At 45.3% G+C, this 25,040-nt stretch overlaps 1 protein-coding gene across 1 annotated transcript in view; it reads right to left on the bottom strand.

Annotated features, from left to right (window-relative positions):
- Positions 1–25,040, bottom strand: part of Myo1e (myosin IE) — a 195,716-nt gene that overhangs the window by 105,001 nt on the left and 65,675 nt on the right. Inside the window, exons 2-3 of the mRNA XM_021171412.2 lie at positions 10,602–10,745; positions 448–537 (exon numbers count right to left, since the gene is read on the bottom strand). Coding sequence (XP_021027071.1) covers positions 448–537; positions 10,602–10,745 — 234 coding nt within the window. The remainder of the gene's footprint in view (positions 1–447; positions 538–10,601; positions 10,746–25,040) is intronic.

Here is a 25,040-nt window from a genome sequence, read left to right as displayed (position 1 = left end):
GACCCTCCAGTCTGCACCTTCTTAGTGCTGAGATTACAAGTGTGTGACACTATGCTGCATCTGACCAGGGTTCAGGGACATGACCTCAGGCCCTCATGCTTCGACACATTCATAGCTCCCACTGTGGTTCTGTTTATTACTTACAACTCTGAAGCACACATGGGCCAGAAGACCACGCCAAACTCTGCGTTCAACAGCCCACCTAATTAATTCTATGCGGCAATTAACCCACACATTAGATAGTCTGTACTTTGAGCTGCATGCTTAAGATCAGCATCCATTGTCAAAAAAAAAAAAAAAAGCCAAACAAACCAATGTCACTTACTTGACCTTCCACCATAAATAATTCATAAGAAAACACCAATGTATTGCTAACTTCAAGAAAAAACTATTTATAAATGATAAAATCCCTAAACACCGCAGCAACTTAATGACTACATAACTTACCGCTCCTTGGTACATTTCGATTTCTTTTTCTCCAAAATATGGCATTTGCTTGAATGGGTTGACAGAGATTAATACAGACCCTATATATGTCTGAATTTCAACCTGGTTAAGGTCCATTCATCTTGATAGAAACATGTTTTTCAAAGTCAATAAACAGATGTTCCCGAGCATGCAGTGAACTGCCAGAAGGGAAGCGAGCTCACACACTTTGTAAACACCACAAAGGAAGAAGTAGTTATTCAATCAGCTCAGGTCTTACTCCTCCCCGGGGACAGTAATGAGGCTCATTATCAAGCTGCTGCAAAAGGAATCATTATAAGCTAAAGCACATTCTTTTTAGTCTAGCACTGTAGAGGGCAAGGATCTAACAGACAGAGAATAGAACCTTGCACAGCACAACCTGGGCAGTTTGCACCCTTCTGAAATGAGATGCACTGGAATTTGTACCGCTGGGGAAGAAGATGCATGTTTTCGTCTCCATTTAACAAACAAGAGGAAGACTGGGCGGTGGAGGCACAGGCCTTTAATCCCAGCACTCTGCAGGCAGAAGCAGGATCTCTGAGTTTGAGGCCAGCCTGGTCTACAGAGTGAGTTCTAGGACAGTTCTAGGCTATGCAGAGAAATCCTGTTTTGAAAAACCAATACATACATACATACATACATACATACATAGGGACCTTGAAGCTTAGGGGAAAGGAGAAGAACCAATGTTTTACCATGAGTTCTAATTCTCAAAGTCTTATCTCTTTCATTTTTACCCATTCACACTCTTGCATAGCAAGCACTCATGCCCAATGGACTATCTCGCCAACCCAGCTTTAGATATCTTAATGCATCCAAGTGAGGGGAGTGTTATTATATTGCCCAATGCCTTTTTCGTTCAACAATCAACTATTTGTTGTTGTTGATTGTTTACAACACACCACGCATGTTTAGATGATGAGAATCCATCACTGAACAAAGAAAACAAAATAAAAACATTGTTCCCACGGAGGGAAAAAAAACCATTAAAAAAAAAAAAAAGCTCCACTCCCCCACCCCTGACACTGGATTTCTGTTGTTTTTCTTGTTTTTGAGGCACTGTCTCTTGCTGTCTGTTAGGCTGGTCTCCTCCATCTTTTGGATTCATGTGATGTTCCTGCTGTATCTTCCCAACTACTGGGATCTACAGGTGTGCACAACTACACCCCACTCAAAATTGATCAACTAATCATTGAATTAGAAATATCTTCATTTTTACAAAGAGATCATTAAGACTAAGTTTACTCACAAATAAACAGATTTAAGTAGAAAAAGATATAAAACTGTGAGAGTTCCTCCCAGGGAGCCATTTCTATAACTGGGAAATATAACAGGGAGCTGGCTCAAATGGCTTGGATTCCCTAACTCCTATAGGTTGTCATGTGTTGTTTAGCCCAGATGCTTCTCTGGGCCCCCCACTCGACTTCTGACATAAGCATGTTTATGTCAAGTGTCCTCTAAGGCCCCGTGTCCAAGAGTGGATTGGTGATATAAAGTGTAGCAAGGGAGAGAAGAACAGCCAGAGAGCCCAGGAGTAACGTCACCACACCATTGAGGCTAGCAAGCAGATAAATTGCTTTCCATAGAGGTCACTATTGATATAAAAGTGTCTTTCATGGGGAAGAGACCCCAGATACTTTAGCCAGGAGGAGGAAGCTTGATTGGGAACTCCAGCTGGCTACCTCACCTTCCTGTTACATTTTTGATAGATGCTGTGCACCCCGATTTGATGATGCCTCTCTGTCTGTTGCGATTTGTTCTTACTTGGATGCTTCACCCAGGAGACACTCTGCCCTGCCTGGAAGTCTCTCAAACAAGAACTCCACCTGATTGCTTTAATGAGGCTTCCCCAGCTGATTTCTGCTGCTGTTCTGAGCACTTGATGATGTCTATCTGTCTGTCTGCCTGTCTGTCTATCTATCTCTTTATCTATTATCTATCATCTATTTTGCATCTGCCTATTGATCTGTCTACCCATCCCCACCACCATTTTACTCTTACTTGCTTCATATTTAATAACTTCCTTCAAAACTGAAAGCCTAGCTACTGTAAATCTTTTTCCAGATTATACAGAACATCATACCTCTAAGCTGTGGTTAATGCATGGAGATAAACCAAGACCTCCTTAATTAACAACCTTGCTATGGAAATAAGTGAAATACTGAATGATTGGCAATCAGCACCCAGCTGTTAGTCCCTCAACTCACGTGTGTCATCTCACATTGACATCTCTGAAATTGTAATGCAGGTGACAATTTTGACCTTCGATGAGATGTGAAATTAGGAATATATAGACAGAATAAATGGGTGTGGCTATGTCATGTAATTTTCTCACACACACACATACACACACACACACACAGAGAGAGAGAGAGAGAGAGAGAGAGAGAGAGAGAGAATGCAGAATGACTGGACTGCCTTTTGACTTCATTTGTTACAGACCAAAAAATCCTTCCACGTTGGAAAATAAAGATGACTTAATAGTAGAGAAAAGGAGGTGATGAGGTTTTTTTAAAAATTGCTTAATTGTTTAAAAGATGAAAGATGTCTATGATACTGTCACCAACACTTCATAATTGGTGACAGAACTGAATGAACACAGACACATTATGTGGTAGACACACAGCAATCCCATGATTCTAGTTAGGCAAGCTCTCTCTAAGAAAAGAAAACTTAAAATCTGCTCAAAGACACAGGTCAGAAAGTGGCAGATCAACTTCCCCATCCAGGCAGGCTGGCTCCAGACTTCGTACTCTTGATCAAAAAGAAACAAGAGATGAGGAGTATAGTTTGGCTGGAGGAGCACTTCCCTAGCAACATTAAATCCTGGGTTCTGTCCCCAGTACCAACATGAACCAGGTACAGGGAACGTGCCTGGGATTTTAGGACTCAGGAGGCAGAGACAGAATCAGAAGTTCAAGGCTATCCTCAGCTACATAGGGAGCTGAGGGTCAGACTGAGCTAGAGACTTTATCAGCTGGGTGAGAATGCAGTGAGTGTGGTCTTTCTGTAGTTAGCAAGTACTGCCATTGCTATTGCTAGTTGACTTGTCAGAGAAGCAAATAAGAATACAGACAACCTCATTAAATTTAGACACCGAGGAAGCAATGAAAACATTTACATTATAGGTATTCCTAGAGTAATGTCTGGGATACATTTGTGCTAAAAGGTGGCATGCTTGGCCAAGATGGACATATAACTGAGTCTCCCTGTTTTACTTACCTACCAACCTTAAATTAGCAGAGCACGATTCACGCAGAGGATGGGGATGCTCTGTAGCCTCTTCTGACTTAGAACCAGGAGGCTTTGTCTACTCTAAAATCCATCTTAGAGGCTGGGGAGATGGCCTTGACATTAAGAGCATGGGCTGCTCTTCCAATGGACCTGGGTTCGATTCCCAACACCCACACTGCAGCTCACAACTGTCTGTAACTCCAGTTCCTGGGATCCAAGCCCCTCCTCAGGCATCAAGCATACATGCGGGTTCACACATGCAGAAAACGCCCATACATACAAATTAAAAACATAAATAAATAAGATAGAATCTATCTTAGTGGGGTCTTTTGTATTTTTAAGGATTTGGTAGGAATCTAATAATCAAACTGAAAGGAGAGGTTTGTCTTTCTTCTGGATTCTCTTGTTCAACGGCTATAACAAGTCCTAGGATAAAACCAATGTGAAGGCTGCAAGATGTCTCCTCTGAGAAAAAATAAACTAGGGAAGACATACATGATCCCTCCACAGATGTGCCTCTTCCCTTCAGAGGAAATACTGGACAAACTGGTCACTGTCACAGGAGTAACAAAGGGCTGCCCTGAGGATAGGGCCAAAGGCACCCTCCCCCCCTCCCACAAAGCTCTCAGCTGCCTAAGAAATAGAGCCCAGGTGAGTATGGGCAGAAAACGGAGCGTAAGTGTGTTCTTTTTTAGACTGTCCTGGGCCTAGAGCAGTGACCTAGGTAAGGATGAAGGGGACTCTCATTTCTCCCCCAATTGCCCAGCAGGGTCCCCAAGAACATCATTATTTGTTAGGACCAATGAAAAACAAGGTTTGGTTTGAAATGGTCAATGTGTCCTGATTGTACACTAAGTATCCACAAATTTACTGGCATCAGAACCAACAGGAAGTAAGTTATTCCAAGGAAACAAAGTCAGTTACTTGACTGTGTATCTAAACAATTTCACCTTTTCTATCTGGCCGCGTCTTTGGGAGACCTCAGCTAATACCCAGAGGGCTCAGGGCAGGGTGGGGACAGCGATCCCGGGAAGTCCCTTGGCACTGCCTCCCACAGCTGATACATAATTCAGGAGTATTCCTGGGGACACTGGCAGGGCCATTATCCCCACACTCGTAATCTTTCACAGTGAAGGTGTGGCTTAAGGATAATTTTCAAACTGCAGGTAAAGATGAAGCTATGATACCAAATAAAAGGAGGGCGGGGGAGGGGCATCTCATTTCCTAGACAACGAGAAGAACCAGGCAGATCTTTAACTGACTGGTTCCCAGATGTTTGCTCAGGCTTCTGTGAATGCTCACTAAACTGCAGCACAAATGACATGGGAAATAAAAAGAACAACACAGTGAATTTTTCATGAGGCTCAATTCAGGGCTGCTGGAGATGACTCAGTGGGTCCACACGCCTAATGATCGTGGTTTCATCCGGGTAACCCACGTAAAGGTGGCAGGAGAGAGTCAACTCCTGAAAGCTGTCCTCTGACTGCTGGGCCTTTGTGTTCCTCCCCCAACAATGAATTTAACAAATCAAGTGCAGTTCACTGGGTCTAAGGGGCTTTGGATTGAGACAATTTCCTTTTGATACACGTAGTTTAAAACCATCTTTTTTGTAATGTAGAGGGAATGCTTTTAAAAAAATGCACTTATTTCTTATTTTTAAAGATTTGCTTTTACTTATGTGTATGTGTGCTTGTGTGCACGTAGTAGGGTGTCTGTGAAGGCCAGAAGAGGGCATTAGATTCCCCAGAGCTGGAGTCAAAAGCAGCTGTGAGTGAGTCCCCTGATGTAGGTGCTGGAAACTCTGGTCCTCTTGAAGAGCAACAAACATTTCTAACTACCGAGCCATCTCTCCGGCCCACTGTTGAGTATTTTCTGCGACAGGTTTTCCTGTATCCCTGGCTGACCTAAAAGTTCCAGTGTAGCTGAGGATGCTGTTGAAGGGCTGATCTTTCTGACTCCATCTCTTGGGGATGCAGTACTTGGCTTTTGTGGTGGTAGGGATCGAACCCAGGGTTTCACGCATGCTAGGGCAGCGTAGCTGGGCTAGTCTCCCAACTGAGACACATGGCCAGTCCATGTTGTGTTGAATGTCAGGCAAAGCTAAGAGCATTCATTGTACTATTGAATGTGATGACAGCATGCAGCGATAAGCCAACCTTACTGCATATGTTACAGGAAAGTGAAGGAGGCAGGGCCATTGTCCAAAGCCATATATTTGGGGACAGTCTGAGCCAGAACTCAAGCTCTTGGCTCCAGTCACAAGACTAATGTCTCACCCAACGTGCTGTCCACTCCCTGTGACCTGTCTGCCTAGAGCCAAGCATCTCTCTGAATGACTAAGGACATACTGTCTCTGGCAATTGCTGCTCTGGCAGGACAGCCCGAGCTCCTCACTGAAGGATTAAAAATGCCAAGCACGTCTGAGAGTAGCCTTTGAGGAAAAGAAGTCTAGAGACAGTTGGAGCAGATGAGTGTGAAAAGCTTCACATGGGAATTCTCCTCAGCCAAGCGGCTGGACCGGACGGATGGACGGACAGACAACGGAGTGCTGCTGCAGCTCCTTTCTTTCTAAATTCCAGAACTTTTCTCCCTTACACACTCTAGAAAGTCATTGTAAGCAGGGTGGCAGCCGTCTCCATGAATGGATGGCAAACTCATCCTTCCTTCTTTGGGGATAAATAGTTCAAAATGCAGGCTTTATTGGTTGGACAATGTCAGCATGTTCTAAGTGGGTTTTGTTTCCTAATGGAGAACAAAGCAACTGCACTTGGCCTGCATGCATTAGTCACTGACTGCCCTTCATGCTGACTTGCAATACAAAGCAGTGCTGGTATTATGGGCAGGAGGTGATATATATATATATATATATATTTTTTTTCCTTAACAAAGAAGAAACAAAGAAAGAAATCGTCTTTTATTATAGGAATGCTATGCTATGGGTTATCTCTTAAGCAGTGATGGAGACTGTGATCACTATGCAGAGAGAAAGTGGGAGGCAGACACGGCAGCACATCATAAACACCCATCAGCATTGCCAGGCCTCCTCTGAGCCGAAAGTGACTCCCTCCCACCTGCCGAAAGAAAGCTCCTTTCTGTCGAGTGGGTAGAGATGTCTAAATCAGAAAGTCATTAGTGGTCAAGCAGCTCGCTTCCTTGGAGGAACACACCATTAGTCAGTTATTGACTCAAAGGCATTCACTGCCCTCACCCCCTGCCCTGTTGAGTCATTACAAAAATTTTGCTGTCTGAATTTAAAAAGGCTTGAGAGTCAACGGATTTTCAGTGAACATTTAATACGGCGCATCTCTTGCCAAGAACTGTGTGGGGCGGGGGGAGGCAAAAACTGCATGAGGAGGCTGATATACTATTGTTACCCAGCAAGAAAGCGCATATGTGCGAGTATAAGCTCGGGGGATAAAGCTATATGCTGAGAGGACCATGGGAACTCCCCCTGGCAGCAGGATTTCTGCTGCTGTTAGTGTCTTTCCCTCTGTGAAGTTGCACTGTATCAATCATGTTAAATGGTCATATACTGCTTTAAAAGGTTCTTGCAATTTTTTTCCCCTGTCTGCAGGAAGCTCCTGGAGTCTTCTAAGTAAACAGTCCAATGAGGAGCAAGCTGTCTGGGTTGAGGCTGGACTAACCTTAGGCAACTACAGCCATCATTATCTTTGCCTTCTCTTATTCAGCAAACCCACCTTTTTACTGGGTAGGGAAATGGCTCAGTGGGTACTATTGCTTGTTGTGAAAACAAGATGACCTGAGTTCAAGTCCCCAGTGTACACATTAAAGCCAGGCATGGCTGCACATGCCTATAACCCCAGCACTGGGGAGGGAGAGACGGGCGCATGTCACGAGCTCCCTGACTGACCAGCCTAGACAAATCAGTAAGCTTCAGGTTCAATGAGAGAGAGAGACACTGCCTGAAGAACCAAGATGGAGAGCAACAGAGGAAAGCACCCAATGTCTTCGACTGGCCTCCATTTGCACATGTGTGGGGGTATGTACTAACTAGCACACATATGTGCACATACAATACACAAAGCAAGCAGGCAAGAGGGAAAATCCACCTTTCTCAAACTTATAATCTTACATTTAAAATAGTTTCTAGAGCTGGGATGTACCTCAGCTGGTAGAAGCCAGGCAGTCTCAACCCACAATCTATACCCAGCTCTTCCCAATCCTATCTACGAGTCTTCATGTACCATGGGGTCACACACATAACATTTGTGGATGGTGCTAGATCGAGATGAAACAAACAGATGTCAGTTCCTGTGATTAGAGGAGAAATGGAAAGTACATACAATGGCTCCCATACAGTTACCTAAAGGGGAGCAGAGCAGGTAGGTGGTGCAAGGGTCCCAGGGAAACGTCAGCTTAAAAATGATGGTGGACAGGATCTGTCTCTAAACCGCAGGCCACTGCTAGTCAAGAGGATGGTGTTCACTCTAACTTAACAATAATGTAATATTGTGCCAGGCAGTGGTGGTGCACGCCTCTTATCCCAGCACTCAGGAGGCAGAGGCCAGCCTAGTCTACAGAGTGAGTTTCAGGTCAGCCAGGGCTACACAGAGAAACAAACAAACAAACAAACGTAATAGAGTGTGCATTATATTGCCGAATTGCCATGTGATATTTGAGCTAAGAAGGTCCTCACTCACAGACCCAAGGATGTCTAAAACCGCCTGTTCTGGGTCAGGCGGACCCCTGGCTCTGTCAGGGGCTTGGCAGACAGAGATCAGCAAGCAGCTAAGGGCATTAAAAGATTGTATCCTTGAGAATTGCTACAAAGTAAACCATTTCTAACCTTATTTTTGTTTATCATAAAGTGTAAAAATATCGACAACAGAACAAGAGGCCGGAAACTCAGTCACGAGAAGCTCATTCCTGGAGCACAAATTCAATCAGAAACTCCAGACTGACGCCTTAACTTCCCCAGTTGGTTTGGTGGAGGTCTGTAAGCTCCCCAGTTTGATGTTATCATTCTGTTACTATTTACTGTTGTTCTTAACTTGGAAATCCCACCCTAGGGGACGATCTGCTCCATGGTGTCTCTCTCAGTTGGAAACTCCAGTAGTCTGCCTCCGTGTGGTCTCCCCCAGTCCGTGTCTGCTGGACGCCACTAACTCTCAGATTGGTGATGTCGTCTTTGCTCCCTCACCCAGGCCGCTCAGTTGTCTGGTCTAACGATGCTTTGCTAATGATGCATCTGCTGCCTTTCTCGATCTGCCACGCGCTATTCAATTTTCTGCTTTTGCTTGTTACATGCTTTATAAACTAACTCATCCAAAGACCAAAAAGGGGGAAAATCAAAAAGAGCTACTGTAGACGATTCTCTGGCTAGACTGTACAGAAAAAGTATGTATGTCAAAATTAATCAGAGATTCTTAACTGGTTATACCACATAATCCAAGTATGGGAGGTAACAGTCATGTGAAATACCCTTATTTAATTATTTGATAGTGTCCACATACATCAAAACATCCCATCATATCCCCAAAATATTTCTAGGATCTAGAGAGATGGCTCGGTGGTTGAAAGCTTGCACTGCTCTTGCACAGGACCAGAGTTCTGACCCTCTTAGGCTCCTGTGTGCCCACTCATGGGCACCCATGTACACAGGCACACCATTACATAATTAGAAAATAAAAATAAAACAACTTGCTTGGGCATGATGGTGTAAGCTTTTAATCCAAGCACTCAGGAGGCAGAAGCAGGTCCAGCCTGGTCTACACAGCGAGTTCCAGGCCATCCAGGGATAAATAATGAGATCCTCAAAACCCAAACTGAAACCTTTAAAAATATGTGAACAACTCCTTCTTGTCCATTACAAATTTAAATAATGCTACTATAATGGTCAACAAACCTAGAAATATAGATTTAGCCTTACAAGTAGGGCTTTAGGGATTTAACTGCACAAATACTTGGAGAAAATTCCTTTTGTGATAAATTTAAAAACAAAAACAAAACAAAACTAACAGCATGGTACTATTGTAATGGTTTAAATGCCTTGAGATAACAAACACTGCAATCTGTGAGTTAAACTTAAACACACAAGTGATGGGTGGGCAGCCAGGGCAGCCTGCAAACGTATGGCTGCCTAGGATTTGGCTCTTCTAATAGTCAAGTAAACATTGTAAATAATAATAAAAAAAGAAGCCCCTAGTGAGAAAACTTCCCCAGGCATTCTGGGTGAAATCCAAATGCATGTTATATCATAAGGCACCCACGCCTCCCAGACACTGGGCCTTCGGGGGGTCACCGTAGCATCAGCATTAAGTACTATGGCGCTGATGTACAGATAACACAAACCTTTCATGGCTGTGCTGTGACTAATTTAAGTGACAATTTCACTAATGTACTGATGTCCCAAAGAAAAGTCCTGACTGCTGGCTGAACACCCCCGCCTACCACAGTTCTTTTTCATCGTGAAGTCAACACACGTTTCCGTGAGGTTTGCTTTCTGGGTTTTTAAAGCCCTATTATAAAACACCATCTGGCAGATTAACAGGGAAACACACCAGGCATTTTCAATAGCCAATCATGCCTTCTCATGTTTCCTTCAGTAAATATAAAGTAAATATTAACTGGGGAGGTAGCTTTTCTGCTCGTGAGGTGATCTTTTCAAACCCTCTAAGTCTCTAGCATGTCATCAGGACAACACCCACGGAGCAGAGAAGGACTCTGTCCAGGATAGGCAGAGGTCTTAGCCCCTTAGAATGTAGACTCTTATAACTGAAAGGAACACTGTGGTGGAACTGCACTTTGACTCCGTGAAATGCCAGGAAAACATCTGAGTCTTGCCCTTGGAAGCCCAGCCCTTATTGTGAAAGCGAAGAACCATGGTACTGTGGAACAGTCTTATCCCAGAGGTGTGCAAAGGACACGATAAAGGATACAAAAATATAGTCGTCCATGTATCTCTTCTTCAGGTTCTCTACAATGGAGCTCTCTGTGATCTTGGACAGTAGAACCATGTCGTCCACACCACTGTGCTTGACATTGTGGCTCTGCCAATGGTACCGGTAGGCGCCTTTGCTGCCCTGGAGACAAGAACACAAAATAGGTTACGATAGCTCATATTCTCCTGGAGTTTTCTAACACACACGTACATATATATGTATATAGTCTAATATACATATTTTCCAAAATAAAATGCATTAAAGCACAGCAAAGATTTTGCGTTTCAACCTTGCTACCTACAGATGAGTGGGGAAGTGTCACCATGGTCCAGTGTACTGCTGAAACAATATTTTCTTGTTGATTCGTTAACTTCAGACAGAGTCTTATGCAGCCCAAGATAGTGTGAACTCAGTTTGGAGCCAAGGATGACTTTGGCTTGTGATCTTCTTGTCTAATCTTAAAGTTGTTGAGATTATAGGCATGCACCAACATACCTGGTTTGGGCATGTGACAGGGATCAACTCTTATGCATACTACACAAGCAGTCTGTTTATCAACTGAGCCACATCCCTATGTCTCTTTTCTCATTTGTAAGATAAGAGAATTGAGATTCACTTCAAAGAGTGGCCATGAGAATTACATGAAGCAGCACAGACTCACAAAACACTGAAGAGATTGGGGATACAGTGCCCAACACGGAGGACCATCTACAGTGTCCAACACGGAGGACCATCTACAGTGCCCAACACGGAGGACCACCTACAGTGTCCAATACGGAGGACCACCTACAGTGCCCAACATGGAGGACCACCTACAGTGCCCAACATGGAGGACTGACTCTTAAAACTATCTGAAATCTGTTTCTTTAATTTGACAGTGAAATAAAAAATCAAACAGAAACTTGACATTGCAAAGCGTAGACTTGAACCCAGAAGCAATGAGTATGTGCGTTGCCTATAGTTAGGTCACACTGCGACCTTTTCAGGTCATCTGAGTTACTTTTCCTTCAGAAACTTCTTGATGGCCCCTCGGACTGGCCATCCACATTTTTTTTTTCAGGATGCGCCAAACTAGATGTCTGTCACCACTACACCAGCCAGGAAGCTTACAGGAGAGCTGGTGCAGGGTTGCAGAACATGATGTATCTGGTGGGACTCCTCTCATCCTTGGCTCATTCCTTGAACCAGCGAGGCCTTGGCCCTGGTCTGCACTGCAGCTATTTAGCTCTGCAGTAGGAGAGGCCTCTGAAGGCTCTGGACTGCAGGGCCTCCTCTCAGGTGGCATTTCTATAGCGGGATGCCCATGCATTCAGCATGTCTTGGGGTTGATGGGAGGAAACACCTAAAGTGGCTGCATTTGGGGGGGCTCCCATCCATTGAAGGACACCCAGCAGCGATGGATAGTGATTCTCATATCACTGACAGTTAACACACAGACACATATGAAGTTGAGCGTTGTGGTCCATTCCTGTCACCACAGCACCCAAGAGGCTGAGGAAGGAGGTCTGTAAGGTCCAGAAATGTCTGTGGTGTATAGCACAACTGTCTCAAATAATAAATAAATTATATATATATATGTATATATATATATATATATACACACACAAATATATACATATATATATATACATATAACAAAATAAACATACAAAATGTATGAGGGCATGGTGCATTTTACCCTATGACATGCTAAAGTGATGGCCTTTGAAGTAGATCTCAAATATTTGAATTTTCCAGAGAAATTAGAAGAAAGGCACTTGTTTTTATGTATGCTCATCAGGGCAAAACCCCGGCAAACAGAAAAAGAAAAGGAAAGAAACTTAAATACATGTGTAATCCTGACAGCAGACAAGATTCTAGAGTATTGTCATTTGCTGTCAACACTTCAAGTGTCTTCACGGAGGTACCACGTGTAACAGACCAAGCATGGCTCAGCCCTGTCCCCACTGTGTCAGCTCTTGATTTGAAGGAGTTTCAACAAAGCAGAGGAAAGTTATGGACAAGGGTATCCAGAAAGACCAGCTGAAATTAGACAGTGAAATTAGCATGAGACAGAAAGAAACAAGAGCGAAGCCACATTAACTTCCTCAACAGGGAAAATATATGAAGTTGCTTTGTGCTGTCTGAGGAGGACACAGATGCCTTGCTAAAAGTGAAGCCCAAGAGGTTCAAAGGGAAAAAGCAATCCTCAAAACTCAGCCAAGAGGAAAGCCACCACCAAGAAAAGCACACCACACGCCAGGGCTTCAAGCTGTTGAGAAAGGTTCTAGAAGGCTTACCACCCATGCTGTCTAGTGGAGGGAAACTGTCCATAGGATATATTTGGCTTTCCCAGAACCACACACAACATCAATTCTGCAAAATTACCTCAGACGTCACCACTCCCCCTTCCTCTGTGGCAAGCACAGAGAGACAGAGAGAGGAAAGGCACTGCCCACAGCTTGACTGCCCACAGCTTGACTCACAGGGCTCCCATCGTAAGCCCGGGGCTTACTTCCAACACACACACAGCCAAAAAATGATATTTATTTTCCTTTTGAAAAAATGTAAACACAAATGAGGAAAACAGAAATCCATGATAAGTGGCTAATGTCTACAAGGGACAAGGGACAGGGGAGACTGGTGCCATAGAATGCACAAGGCTGTGAATCTCCATGTCATGCGGGCAGTCACGGGGTCCACTGGCTCCTTTCTACCTCACAGTCCTGCCTGCTGTCTCAGAGTCTGATTTCTCTGCCTGAGGTCAAAATCAATGCTCCCTGCTGAGGCTATACTGTGTGTCTGTCTTTGTCACAGATATTAATATTAACAATTGTCACCTGGCCTCAAATTCACTATGTAGCTAAGGGTGACCTTGAACTTCTGACCCTCCTGTCTCTACCTCCTGGAATTGTAGGCCTGAGCCACCATGCCCGGCTGCTGTGGTGCTGGGGATGGAACCCAGAGCTCCCTGCATGCCAGGCAAGCACGCCACCAACCGAGCTACAAGCCCCTGTAACTCATGTCCTCCTTACACACTTCCCAGACTTCTCTCTGGAACATAAACCCCGAGATACGACCGAGTGGTTGCTGCAAGCAAACCAAGCTGAGAGTGTTTGTCGCACGATTTTGTTTCGTTGTGTTTTACTTTGCAGTGGTACTAAAGTGATGCATATTCAGAACAAAATTATTCTCCCAACTCTGATCTTCTCCTAGCCTTGCTAGTAAAAGGCAAATAGCCACAGCTCCAAACACGCTTGCCCTCAGAAGGGTAAATGTTCTGCCTCACTTCTTCCCCCATGGCCCAGCAGAGCAACGCTATGTGCCGGAGCCAAGGTGTGGTCAAGCTTTTCGATTTACGAGAATTTTCAGCTTTTGACCTGTCGCACTATCACACCGTCCTGGACTGGCTTCTGCTTCACTTGCAGTGACCAGTCCCTTCATCACTCCCAACAGCCTCACAAGAGAGGGGCTCACATGCCACACCGCTACACCACCTCCAGGAAGGAAGCCGCAAAGACAAGTGAAGCAGTTCTCTTTTCAGGCTCGCCCAAAGGTGGCTCCTTCCCACTGCCTTCCCAGTAACGCACAGTGCTTTACTCCTGACTGCCAAGACTCAAATGGCAACAGAACACAGATGGTATCTGGGTGGAATTCCTCATTAAAAAGACAATCACCAGGGCTCAGAGAGCGGTCAGCAGTTAGGAGCACTGGCTGTTCTTGAGGATTCCCAGCACCTGCAGGGCTCACAAGTCTGGAACTCCAGTTCCAGGAGATCTGGCGCCCTCCTCTGGTCTCCACAGGCATAGGCACACATTTTGTAGATATATATATATATACATGCAGACAAAAGATTGGTGCACATAAAATACAATTTAAAAATCTTTTCTGAAGAAGACACACTATCTTCACTATTGACTACTTTTCAGCATCAGAGACTGAAACACTGAATTGCTTTTAATCGAACAACTTTTCTATATCTAATTGGCCATGAATCTGTGTATGTAGGCATGATCGTGTGTGTGTGTGTGTGTGTGTGTGTGTGTGTGTGTGCGCGCGCGCATGTGTGCGCGTGTACACATGTAATTATTTCCATTTCTATTTTCCCTACAATCCAGGCAACGATGGCTGCATGTATGAACTTCTTCACAGTCATTCCCAACAATGTGAATTATCTTGTAAAATTATGAGGTGTCTTCTCAGCTTCCTTTTCCTTTCCTTCCCAATCCACCACAAAAAGACAACAATTGGGCACATAGATGAGACAGAAAACACGTTCCCAGGAGAGGAAATGTCCCAAGAATGACTAGAACACAATATCACTGATGTCTGAAGAACCCAGCAAGGGACCTGCTCCTTTGTATGCTAACCGCAAAAATTAATTTATAAGAATGAAATTTTTAATATAAAAACTTAAAAAAGCAGATAGGATGAAGGTAGAGAAAACAGAGAGAGACCTGGAGGACCGGAACCCTGGATTGAAGGAGGCTGCCCCAGCCAGACAGGAGGAGGTGATCGGAAGCCAGCAGGCAAAGCCAGGGCTGAGCAGGGAAGACGCAGAAGCAGTCACGTGCCGGATGACGGCTGGACCTCAGGGCTCTCAGCCAACCATCCAGTAGGGTTTAAAGGTATGTAAGGCATTGTATAGGAGGCGACTCAGATGAATGGCAAAGACCGCTGGAATCAGGGGCTGCTTGTCATCACACACATACACACACACACACAACACACACACACAAATTTATGGCCCTCTAAAGAGAGCCAGCAGGCTGACAGTTGCCCTAAGGACACCAACCACTGGTTCGGAAGTGTGAGGATGTGCCACAGTTCCAGGGAAATCCCCGTGGCCATATGGTCACGCTTCCCCTTTTTGCTTTCCGCCTACTCCTGGCTGGATGGCAACAGCCTGGCAAACCTAGGTGGGATGCAGGGGCAAACCTTCCCCATGGCCTCACCCCTCCTATGCTCTAAGAGCCCTTTCTCCTCCGCTTCCTTCTGGCGTATCTCCTTTTGTCTCTGTCTCCCTAAAACAGTCAGTCTTTAAACAAAAAAGGACACAGAGTAGGGAGAGGGAGGGGTTGGATGTAGCACTGAGAACTGAAATAACTGGTAGCCCCGAAAATATCAGCAGCTATGGGGGATTCTCCTGTCAGATGGGCCTCAAGTAGAAACGTGGACCCACGTTGGTTTCTAATGATCATTCAGTGTGAGGAAAACCTGTTAATTCATATGAAGGTTCTGGAAAATAGGGTCTGTCCAGACCCATCTGAAAGCCTCGTTTAGGAGGGTAGATGTACGCAGACATTGGGTCCCTCCTCAGGAGAAGGGAAAGGCTACAGGGCAGGAGCTTCAACAGCTGTGCCCCCCACCCCGTGTGTGTGTGTGTGCATGTGTGCGTGTGCTCGTGTTTACCAGGGTGGGGACCAGGAGAGCAAAAGTGAGTCAGAAGGCACACAGAGGCGGCATTATCCTCTCTGGTGTCCCACACACCCTGGGGCGGACCTGGCCTCATGGATCTGCAAATGCTGGCTTACCCACTTCATCCAGGGGAGGAGTCCTTCACCTCACCGGCAATGCCCTTCAGAGGCCAAGAAAAGGGATGCTGTTAAATGTATCTGGAAACACAACAGGCCCAGTGTCGGGAGAGATGGGAGACTGAAAATACACTTACAGACTCCCAAAAGATATTTTAGGGAGCAATCTAAAAATAGGTATCAGAATTCCTAAAACTAGTCAAATAAAGCAAAAGAAAACAAAACAAAACCTCATATCCTATTTGATCTGGCAATCTTATTTTTGATGAATTTAAGATACATATCTGCAAGCCAGGAATAGTGGGGCGAGCCTTTAATCTCCACACTTGGGAAGCAGAGGCAGGTGGATCTCTGTGAGTTCAAGGCGAGCCTGGTCTATAAAGCAAATTCCAAGAGAGCCAGGACTGCACAGAAAAACCCGTTTTGAAACCCACACCCACCCTCCCACCCCCCACTTTCCACACACATGGGGCTGGAGAGATGGCTCAACGGCGAGGCACAATTGCTGCTCTAGCAGAGGACCTGAGTTTGGTTCCCAGCACCCACATAGCTGCTCATAACAAATCTACAACTGTAGCTCCAGGGAATCTGGTGCCCTCTTCTGTCTCCAATGGCACCAAACCCTTATGCAGCACACTTACATACATGCAGCCAAAACACTTATACACATAAAATAAAAATAAACTTATTTTTAAAAGCACTATTTTTGGGGGCTGAAGAGATGGCTCAGTGGTTAAGAGCGCTGGCTGCTCTTCCAGAGGTCTTGTGTTTAATTCCTCGCAATCATACGGTGGCTCACAACCATCTATGCTGAGATCTGACGCCCTCTTCTAGTATGTCTGAAGCTACAGTGTATTCATATACATTTTTTTAAAAAAAAGCATTATTTTGGTGATTCCTTTAATGCCACATATGGAGAAATAGCTTTTAAAAAAATTTAAAAATAAGAAATAACTGTCCATACAAAGGTTTAGAAAGATACATGAACACTGAGGAGAGCATTTGCCAAGGTATACGAGGACCTGCATTTGGCTTCCCAGAACCCATGTAAAAGTTGTGCACAGTAGCACACATATGTCAGCAATCCCAGAATTCCTATGGAAAAAAAGGAATCTGAGACAGGAGAATTTCCAAAAGTCGTGGGCCAGCTAGGCTGATGTTATGCTAAGAAGAATGAAGAAGAATGACATCAGAGACACGGTCTCACACGAGGAGGAAGACGCCTGAAATTGTCTTCTGACCGACCTACACACACACACACACCATACACCCATACACACACACACCTATACACATATACACACATACCTATACAACCACACACACACACACATACCATACACCCATACACACACACCTATACACATATACACACATACCTATACAACCACACACACACACACACACACAGTATTGTGCACATCCATCTTGTCTGCTGCAGGGTCCACACACAAACTTGCTGTAGTCCTCTATTGGGTCAATCCCACCTGTTTCTGACAGTTGTGGGGAGAGCTGGCAGCTTATACTCAATGTCCCAGAAGTCTTTTCCTTTCTGTGGAGTCTCAAATGGGAAGCAACACTCCCCTTAGTTGTAAGTGGGAGTTCTGTTCATCTCTCGATTCTCTGCACTTTCCTTCAGGAATTGCCAGCCTGGCTCTGACCCATTTCTCTCTCAACCTCTATAAAAGGGAGGCTAGCTCCTGCCCCTCTGGTCCTCATCAAAAGTCTCATTTGCCCTCTTTGCCCCTTATCTAGAACAGGCTTAAACAACTTATCTAGAACAGTCTTAAACAACCCCACATATCCTGGGTGCCGAGGACCTCAAGTTCCCATAATGTAGCTCAGGAAACCTGGGTTCCCTGAAGACCCTCACCCAGGGTGTAAGTCCCAAGCTGAGAGGTTGTGGCTGGGGATTTCCTTAGGAGTGGGACAGGAAATCAGGGGACAGTCTATCCTTTCAAAGCTAGCCTAGACCCTGGAAGCTGTGCTTCACACAGCAGCCACCTTGTATCTCAGGAGCAAATCCCAGCAAGGTTTTCTCAGCTTGCTTCTGTCCTCTTCTAATTGCTTTCTCCTAGTTCTGGGCTTCATGCATGGATAATCTCTCTCTCTCTCTCTCTCTCTCTCTCTCTGTGTGTGTGTGTGTGTGTGTGTGTGTGTGTGTGTGTGTGAGAGAGAGAGAGAGAGAGAGAGAGAGAGAGAGAGAGAGAGAGAGAGACTGTGTGTCTTGGAATCACTGAGTCACACCGTTCCCTGTTTGGATGTAATATTCTCTGGCAAGCTCCTTCTTACTCTACCTCCTACGCCTACTGCCTGTAAACTCCTGCCCCATCAGCCCAGGTTGCCCCTCTCTGGGAACCCCACCCCATGCGACACCAGCATGGTGCCTGGCTACCAGAAGTATACTCCATTCATCATCTATCCAAGCCCTAGAACAATGACCAATGCATTTGTGGGTGCTTCACACAGACTTGTTGAATGAATGATATAGAATATAATTATTATTATAGGGTAGCTAAATGTCATTCTATTTTAATATCTAATATATAACTTGTTTAATTCTAATGATCTCATCAGGTAGGGAATTGGCATGCAGAAAGGTTAAGTTGCTCAGCAACACACACACACACACACACACACACACAGAGAGTGCTTTAAACCCAGGCCTTTTGCAGCCAGGGGTTCATACTTAAACACTGGGTTCTGCCTCTCCTATCAAAGTGTGTGGCACCACAACCATGATCTTCCAGCCACTGCCTCACTGGCTGTAAACTGTGTTCTTCGTTAGTATAAAAATGCCATGAAATATTTCTTCTCAGGGAGAGACATGTACAATAAAGTATCGGTGCAAAGCCTCAAATGCAGAACTCACAGAACAGCCTCATTCAGCATGGCCTCCCACCAGACCAAGCTTCAGTCTCCAGAGGACATCTGTCCCCTGAGGTGTCCCCTGCAGCTGGGATGCAGGTCAGTGTTTGACACATATGTGTCGAGTGATGACCAGTGAAACTGTATGCGTTGTTTCACACCAGTCATCCCAGTACTCAGGAGGCTGGGGCAGGAAGATCACTGCAAGTTTGAGGCCAACCTGGGCCACATTGTGAGACCCGTCTCTTCGGCATATCTCAGGACATCTTAGCAACACAATTACCATGCTGTGGCAGCTACTAGAAGGATGGAGGGGGATTCTGAGCCCAGAGGTTTCACTGAGAGGTTTCCAAAGTTGACCTACCTGTCTCCAACCTCAGGAAGTCAACACAGAAGAAGCATCCCCCTTACAGATATCCCTTCTCTCTGGCTTTTTGAAGCACGTAGCCAAGGCTGGCCTCAAATCTGCTAGACTGCCAAGGCTGCCCTTGAACTCCTAATCTTCTTGATAGGTATGTACCACTACACCCAACGTGGCCATTCTTCTTAACTCTACGCTCCAACTAAGGGTAATAGTAAAGGGTCAGACTTTAGTTGGGGAAAGGACATTTCCAGCTACAGATCAATGTGAACCGAGTGGCTGTATTCCACTCACATGGTAAACATGTGTTCAACCCCCACCTCTATCTTAAATCAAACTAGTGATGGACCAGTGGCAGGCTCTGTCTCCTTAGCTGAGGCACATTAAGCCTTTAAGAAAGTACCCCACCGGTCCTGCGTTCAAGTACAAAGGTCTCACATGAGTCAGGTGGGTGGAGCGTGGCTGGACCAATCAGCAGGCTTGAACACACACACTTGCATACATTTTGGGCATGGCCAGATCCACAAGTTTATTCTTCGCCAAGAATAAACTCTACACATATTCCAATGTGACTTGGGTGGGGCACCTCCTTGACAAGGCTGTCACTAACAAGAGTCACAAAGCAAAGTCCACTTCATCCTATGTCCTAATCCTTGGTTAGAAATGGGTCATCATTGAGGCTAGCACAGCTATGTAGGAAGTTTCTCTAATTGACTGACAAGACCAAAGTCCTCAGGCAGGCAAGCTGACTGGGAAGACCAGCTCCCACGGCTCTTGTTCACGCCACTGATGGAAACAGAAACAAACCAAACGGTAATTGAGTGATTGCTAGATGATCTCTGGACCCCAGCAGTTCCTAAATGCAATGCTGGACTGAGAGAAAGGATCTATCTATTGGTAGAGTGTGTTTTCAACCTGACCAAAAGTCTCTCTGGGCTGGGGCTTAGTTGATTGAGTGTCTGTCTGTCTGTCTAGCATGCACACAGCCCTGGGTTTGACCCCAAGCACCACTTGAGCCAAGTGTGGTGGGGAATGGTGCACGGTCTGCAGTGTACTGGTACCTCCCTGTACTTGGGAGGTGAAGGCAGGGGTCAGGAGTTCAAGGTCATCCTCAGCTACATAGCAGGTTTGAGGCCAGCCTGGGCTATCTGGGTTATCTAAAACTCCTGAAATCTCAGGATCTCTCTCTCTCTCTCTCTCTCTCTCTGTCTTCCTCCCCTCTTTCTCCTTTTCTATATTGACTGCAAAAAATACTTTACTTATGCAAAACAAGAGTAGAGGTGTGATAAGCAACTACTTACTCCGATCTTTTTAAAACTATCATTTTATTTCTGTATATTATTTTATTTTTCTAAAAAATTAATTGTGTGGGCATAGATCAATGACGACTCAATAGGGTGGGGGGGGGGAAGAGCTTTTAGAAGTGTGGTGGGATTTTTTTTCTTGCCTATGCTTTGAATACACACACACACACACACACTGGGGGGGGTGTCAGATACATGTGTGTGGAGGTTGATGACAGGTGACTTCCCTGGTCACTTGCCACCTTATTCTTTGAGACAGAGTTGTTTAGTAAACCTGGAGCTTGCAGAATGGTTAGACTACCAACAAACAAGGCTCAGGGATCCTTCTGCCTCCACCTCCCCAGTGCTGGGATTACAAGGTATGCACCACACTGACTTTATGTAGATGCTAGATCTGAATTCAGGTTCCTGTGTCTTCAGAGCAAGCATTTTACCAACCGAGCCATCTCCTCTACCCGCCTACAGTTTTTAGAAGCTAACACAGAGCACTATAAGAACACAAACCATGGGGTGCCTGGGCCAAACTGGTACATCTACAACATGCTCAAGGCTCACAAAATGGCTCCGAGAGGTGGGCAGACTGCTAGTAAAAGCCGGCAGATCAGGATGCCTGCTGAAATAGTGTTCTCTCTAAATGATGGGGAAGTTGCACCCAAGAGTCTCAACAACAAGCTTGCTTAAACGAGACCTGCCGAAGAGGCTACGAGAGATTTCCCAAGGCATCAGCCACAGACAGAGAGCGAATAGCAATCGAAGCTGCTGAGAGAGGAAGAATATGTTTCCTCCAAAGATGAGTTCTCCGCTGATGGAATCTCCAGTCCCAAGTGGCCAGACCTAAACACATACAGGCAACACTAAATGTACATTAAATGAATATTTAGTAGGTATATGTGGATATCATTGTGTGTGTGTGTGTGTGTCTGTGTGTGTGTAATTGAAGAAAAAGTTTTGAAGTTGAGAGGGAGTGGGTGGGGTTATGGGAGGACCTGGGTTAAGGGGAGCACAGGGAGAAGTGGTGTAAGTATAGTGCTCATGTATGAAATTCTCAAAAAAAAAGTAATAAAAGGAAAAAAATGAATGGTAAAGTGCTGCTGTTGCTATACCATGGGCCCCTTGGGGGTGCTGTGTCAGGGTTGTGCTAACTGGAGCAAGGCTTTCAGTGATCAACAGCCTCTGGAGGGTGAAGGAAGCTTTGCGGCGGTGGTACACTGTTACGACACACTTGCTATGGTATAGTAAGTCCAGGAGAAGAGATGTGCTGAAGGACAAGGCTATTCTGGCACCACTAACTCATGAGTGCCACACCAAACCCAGCAGCAAGCAATCCCTGTTTCTGACAGGAATGCAGAGGGCTCCTCCAGTCGCCTGACCTCTGCTCCGGTAAATACATTCCTTTAGGGCATCAGAACCATAAAGGCCTCATTCTCAGAGCCCTTCAGGTCCTAGGGGAAAGTGTTTACCGGATCCGAGAGATTCTGGACTACAGTGGTGAAGGTTGACAGGACAGCGGAGATGCAGGGAGCCACCAGATTAGCCATGAAATCAACAGTTCAGATTAGCGTTATCAGGAGCCACAGGCAAGCCCTTTTCTCTCCCCTCATTACCTGATGGGAGGGTTTAGGACCTTTCCTGTCTTTCCACTCATGACTCACACTGTAGACTTAAGGAATAGAACAAACATGGGCTTGGGGCTCAAGGAATTCTGAAGAGGTATTGGCGGGGAGTGGGGTTAAGAAATGTCAAAAATATGCTTGGTGGAATTAAAGGCCCCAGTGCACACCAGAAGGCAGATGGCTATCTTCTGATGCCCCTGTTGTTAAGGCCTATCTCACAGAAGCTACACCCAAGTTGCAAGTCCAGTGTGCAAGAGGCGGTGTGGTGTGGCCTGAGCTTGGAGAGGGTTGCAGGACCTGTAGAGCAACAAGGAAAGGCCGGTCCATCCTTGACGGACTTTGAAGGGGCTCTTGCTAGGTACACAAGCCCCAATTCAGTGTCTAGAGCGCTAACCACTGCAGGGTAGAGCCACGGACACCCCCACCCCCACCCCCACCCCCATTCAGTAAGCAAGTTCTGGTAGTGGCTTTGCAAGAACAAGGATTTGGATTATCCAGCCCGGTGAGCTGATCCTGAATTCTGAGCGAGGTACTGTACTAATCGCAGTGTGATTCTGAGGGGGATGGACACAGGTACCAAGGTTTACACGTAGGCAACTACACATGTCTCCAAATCTAAACTGGAAAGGAAGGTATGAACTGTTAGGCAGAGAAGACACACCCTCTTCCAGAAGGCAGTGTTCTAACTGCAGAGGCCAGAGCAGCCTTACAACTAAACACTGAAGAAAGCCAAAGGTTTCAAGATCTACAGTAAAAAACAGCCCCAGGCAGGTTAGACAACCTCTCCACCTTACAGACTCTGTGCCTGGTTTCTTCCTGTCATGCTGGGGATTGAACCCAGGGCTTCAGGGATGCTAAGCCTGCCTTCTCAAACCCAATTAAAGCACCAGCCCGGGGGCAGAACACTGTGTGCACAGATGCAGATGCATACTCCAGGTGCTCCCAAAGGCCAGAGGGCAGCCTCTTGTGACGTCCATCGGGCGCCATTTGCTTTGGTTTTTGTTTGTTTGTTTGTTTGAAGCAGAGTCTCTCTCACTGAAGCCAGAACCTCATGATGAGGTTAGAAGGCCTGGCAAGCAAGCCCCAGGGATCCTTCTGTCCTGCCTCACTGTTACTGAGATCAACAATTGTGTCCCACATTCCTGGCTTTTTATGTAGGTGATAAGGATCAAAGAGAGGCTCTCATGCTTTGCCTGGCCACTAATTCACCCACTAAGACATCCATTGAGGCTCGCAAAATATTTACATATTCCTATTCAATACCCTACAATTTTGACTCTACTTAGAAAGTGCCTTCTCCCCTAGCTATCCAGTCCAAAGCTCTTCATAGACAAGGAATCTGGAGCCACTGAAATGACCCATCAGCTCCATAGAACCATTTCTGGAGGAATCAGGACCAGAATTTGGGTCTTCCAACCCTCAACCCATCTCTGGGTGGCTCTCCGTTCTCAAGTCTTCCCTAACAAACCTGTGGTAAGGGTGGCTCTTAAGATTCTAATATTGATTGGGGCTGGAGAGATGGCTCAGTGGTTAAGAGCACTGACTGCTCTTCTGAAAGTCCTGAGTTCAAATCCCAGCAACAACATGGTGGCTCACAACCATCCATGAGATCTGATGCTCTCTTCTGGGGTGTCTGAAAACAACTATTGTATACTTACATATAATAAATAAATAAATAAATAAATCTTTTAAAAAATATTTTAATTTTGATTTTCTAATTATCTTGCCAAAGGTCCTAGAGAAAAGAAGATACTATTTTGGATGTTTATGCACAACTGAGTCTATGTGTTTAAACATGTTTAGTCTCTGTAATGATAAACATTAGTATTCATGTGTGTGCATATTTGCATGTGCCACACATGTGTGTGGAGGGCGTCAGAGGACAGCTGTGAGAATCTGTTCTCTGTTTCCGCCGTGGGGCTCCTGGGATTCCAACCCAGGTCCTTAAGCTGGGCAGTAAGTGTCTTTTCCTGCAGAGCCATCTCGCTGGCCCACTGTTTGTGAATCTTGACTCCCTGGCAGGCACTCAGACTGAGTGAGAACCCTGACACCCATCCACATGGGAAGATTGGAGGAGTGAATTTCTTCCGAGTTTATTTGTTGAGGCAAGTTTTCATAGTCGCCCTGAATAGAAACGGTTTGGAACTTTCTACATAGACCAGACTGCTCTTGAACTCACAGAGGTATGTCTCTGCCTCCTGGGTGATGGGATTACAGGCAGGGCCCCTACAGACAGCCTCTCCTTATGTGTTTTGTTTTGTTTTGTTTTGTTTTGCTTTTTAAAGAATATCATGAAATGTCACCCACATAAACAGCACATCTTGATCACCTCCACCCCAGCTCCTCCCTCTACATTCTTCCTGGTTTCTTAATGTGAAGATAGATAGACAGAACATATCCTAATATAGCCTTTCAGTGGTGACCCTACACACAGTCTCATTTTGGGGAACACTTTCCTGGTAATTTCAGCCTCTACAAGGCTCTGTTTATGAGCTGGAGGTGGGTTGGGAAGCCTGGGCATTGCCTTAAAAACAAAGCAAAACAAACAAGCAAAAAAAAAAAAAGTAATAACATGGGTAAAAAAAGACAAGTAGGGGATGATGGTCTGCAGAAATTAGAAAGCAGCCATCTACCTTGAGCCCTCTGGCTATGGAATTTCACAATGATTCTCCTGATAATGCGCTTTCTTCTCTGGGAATCGCTAAAATTGAGAATGAAATGAGAGCTGGCCATATCTGATGGGATTACAGGGCATGGATGAATCACACCAAGACACT

The sequence above is a fragment of the Mus caroli genome, chromosome 9, assembly GCF_900094665.2.
Source record: "Mus caroli chromosome 9, CAROLI_EIJ_v1.1, whole genome shotgun sequence".
NCBI lineage: Eukaryota > Metazoa > Chordata > Mammalia > Rodentia > Muridae > Mus > Mus caroli.
Note: the sequence above shows the minus strand (reverse complement) of the source record. Positions and strands in the feature narration are given on the sequence as shown.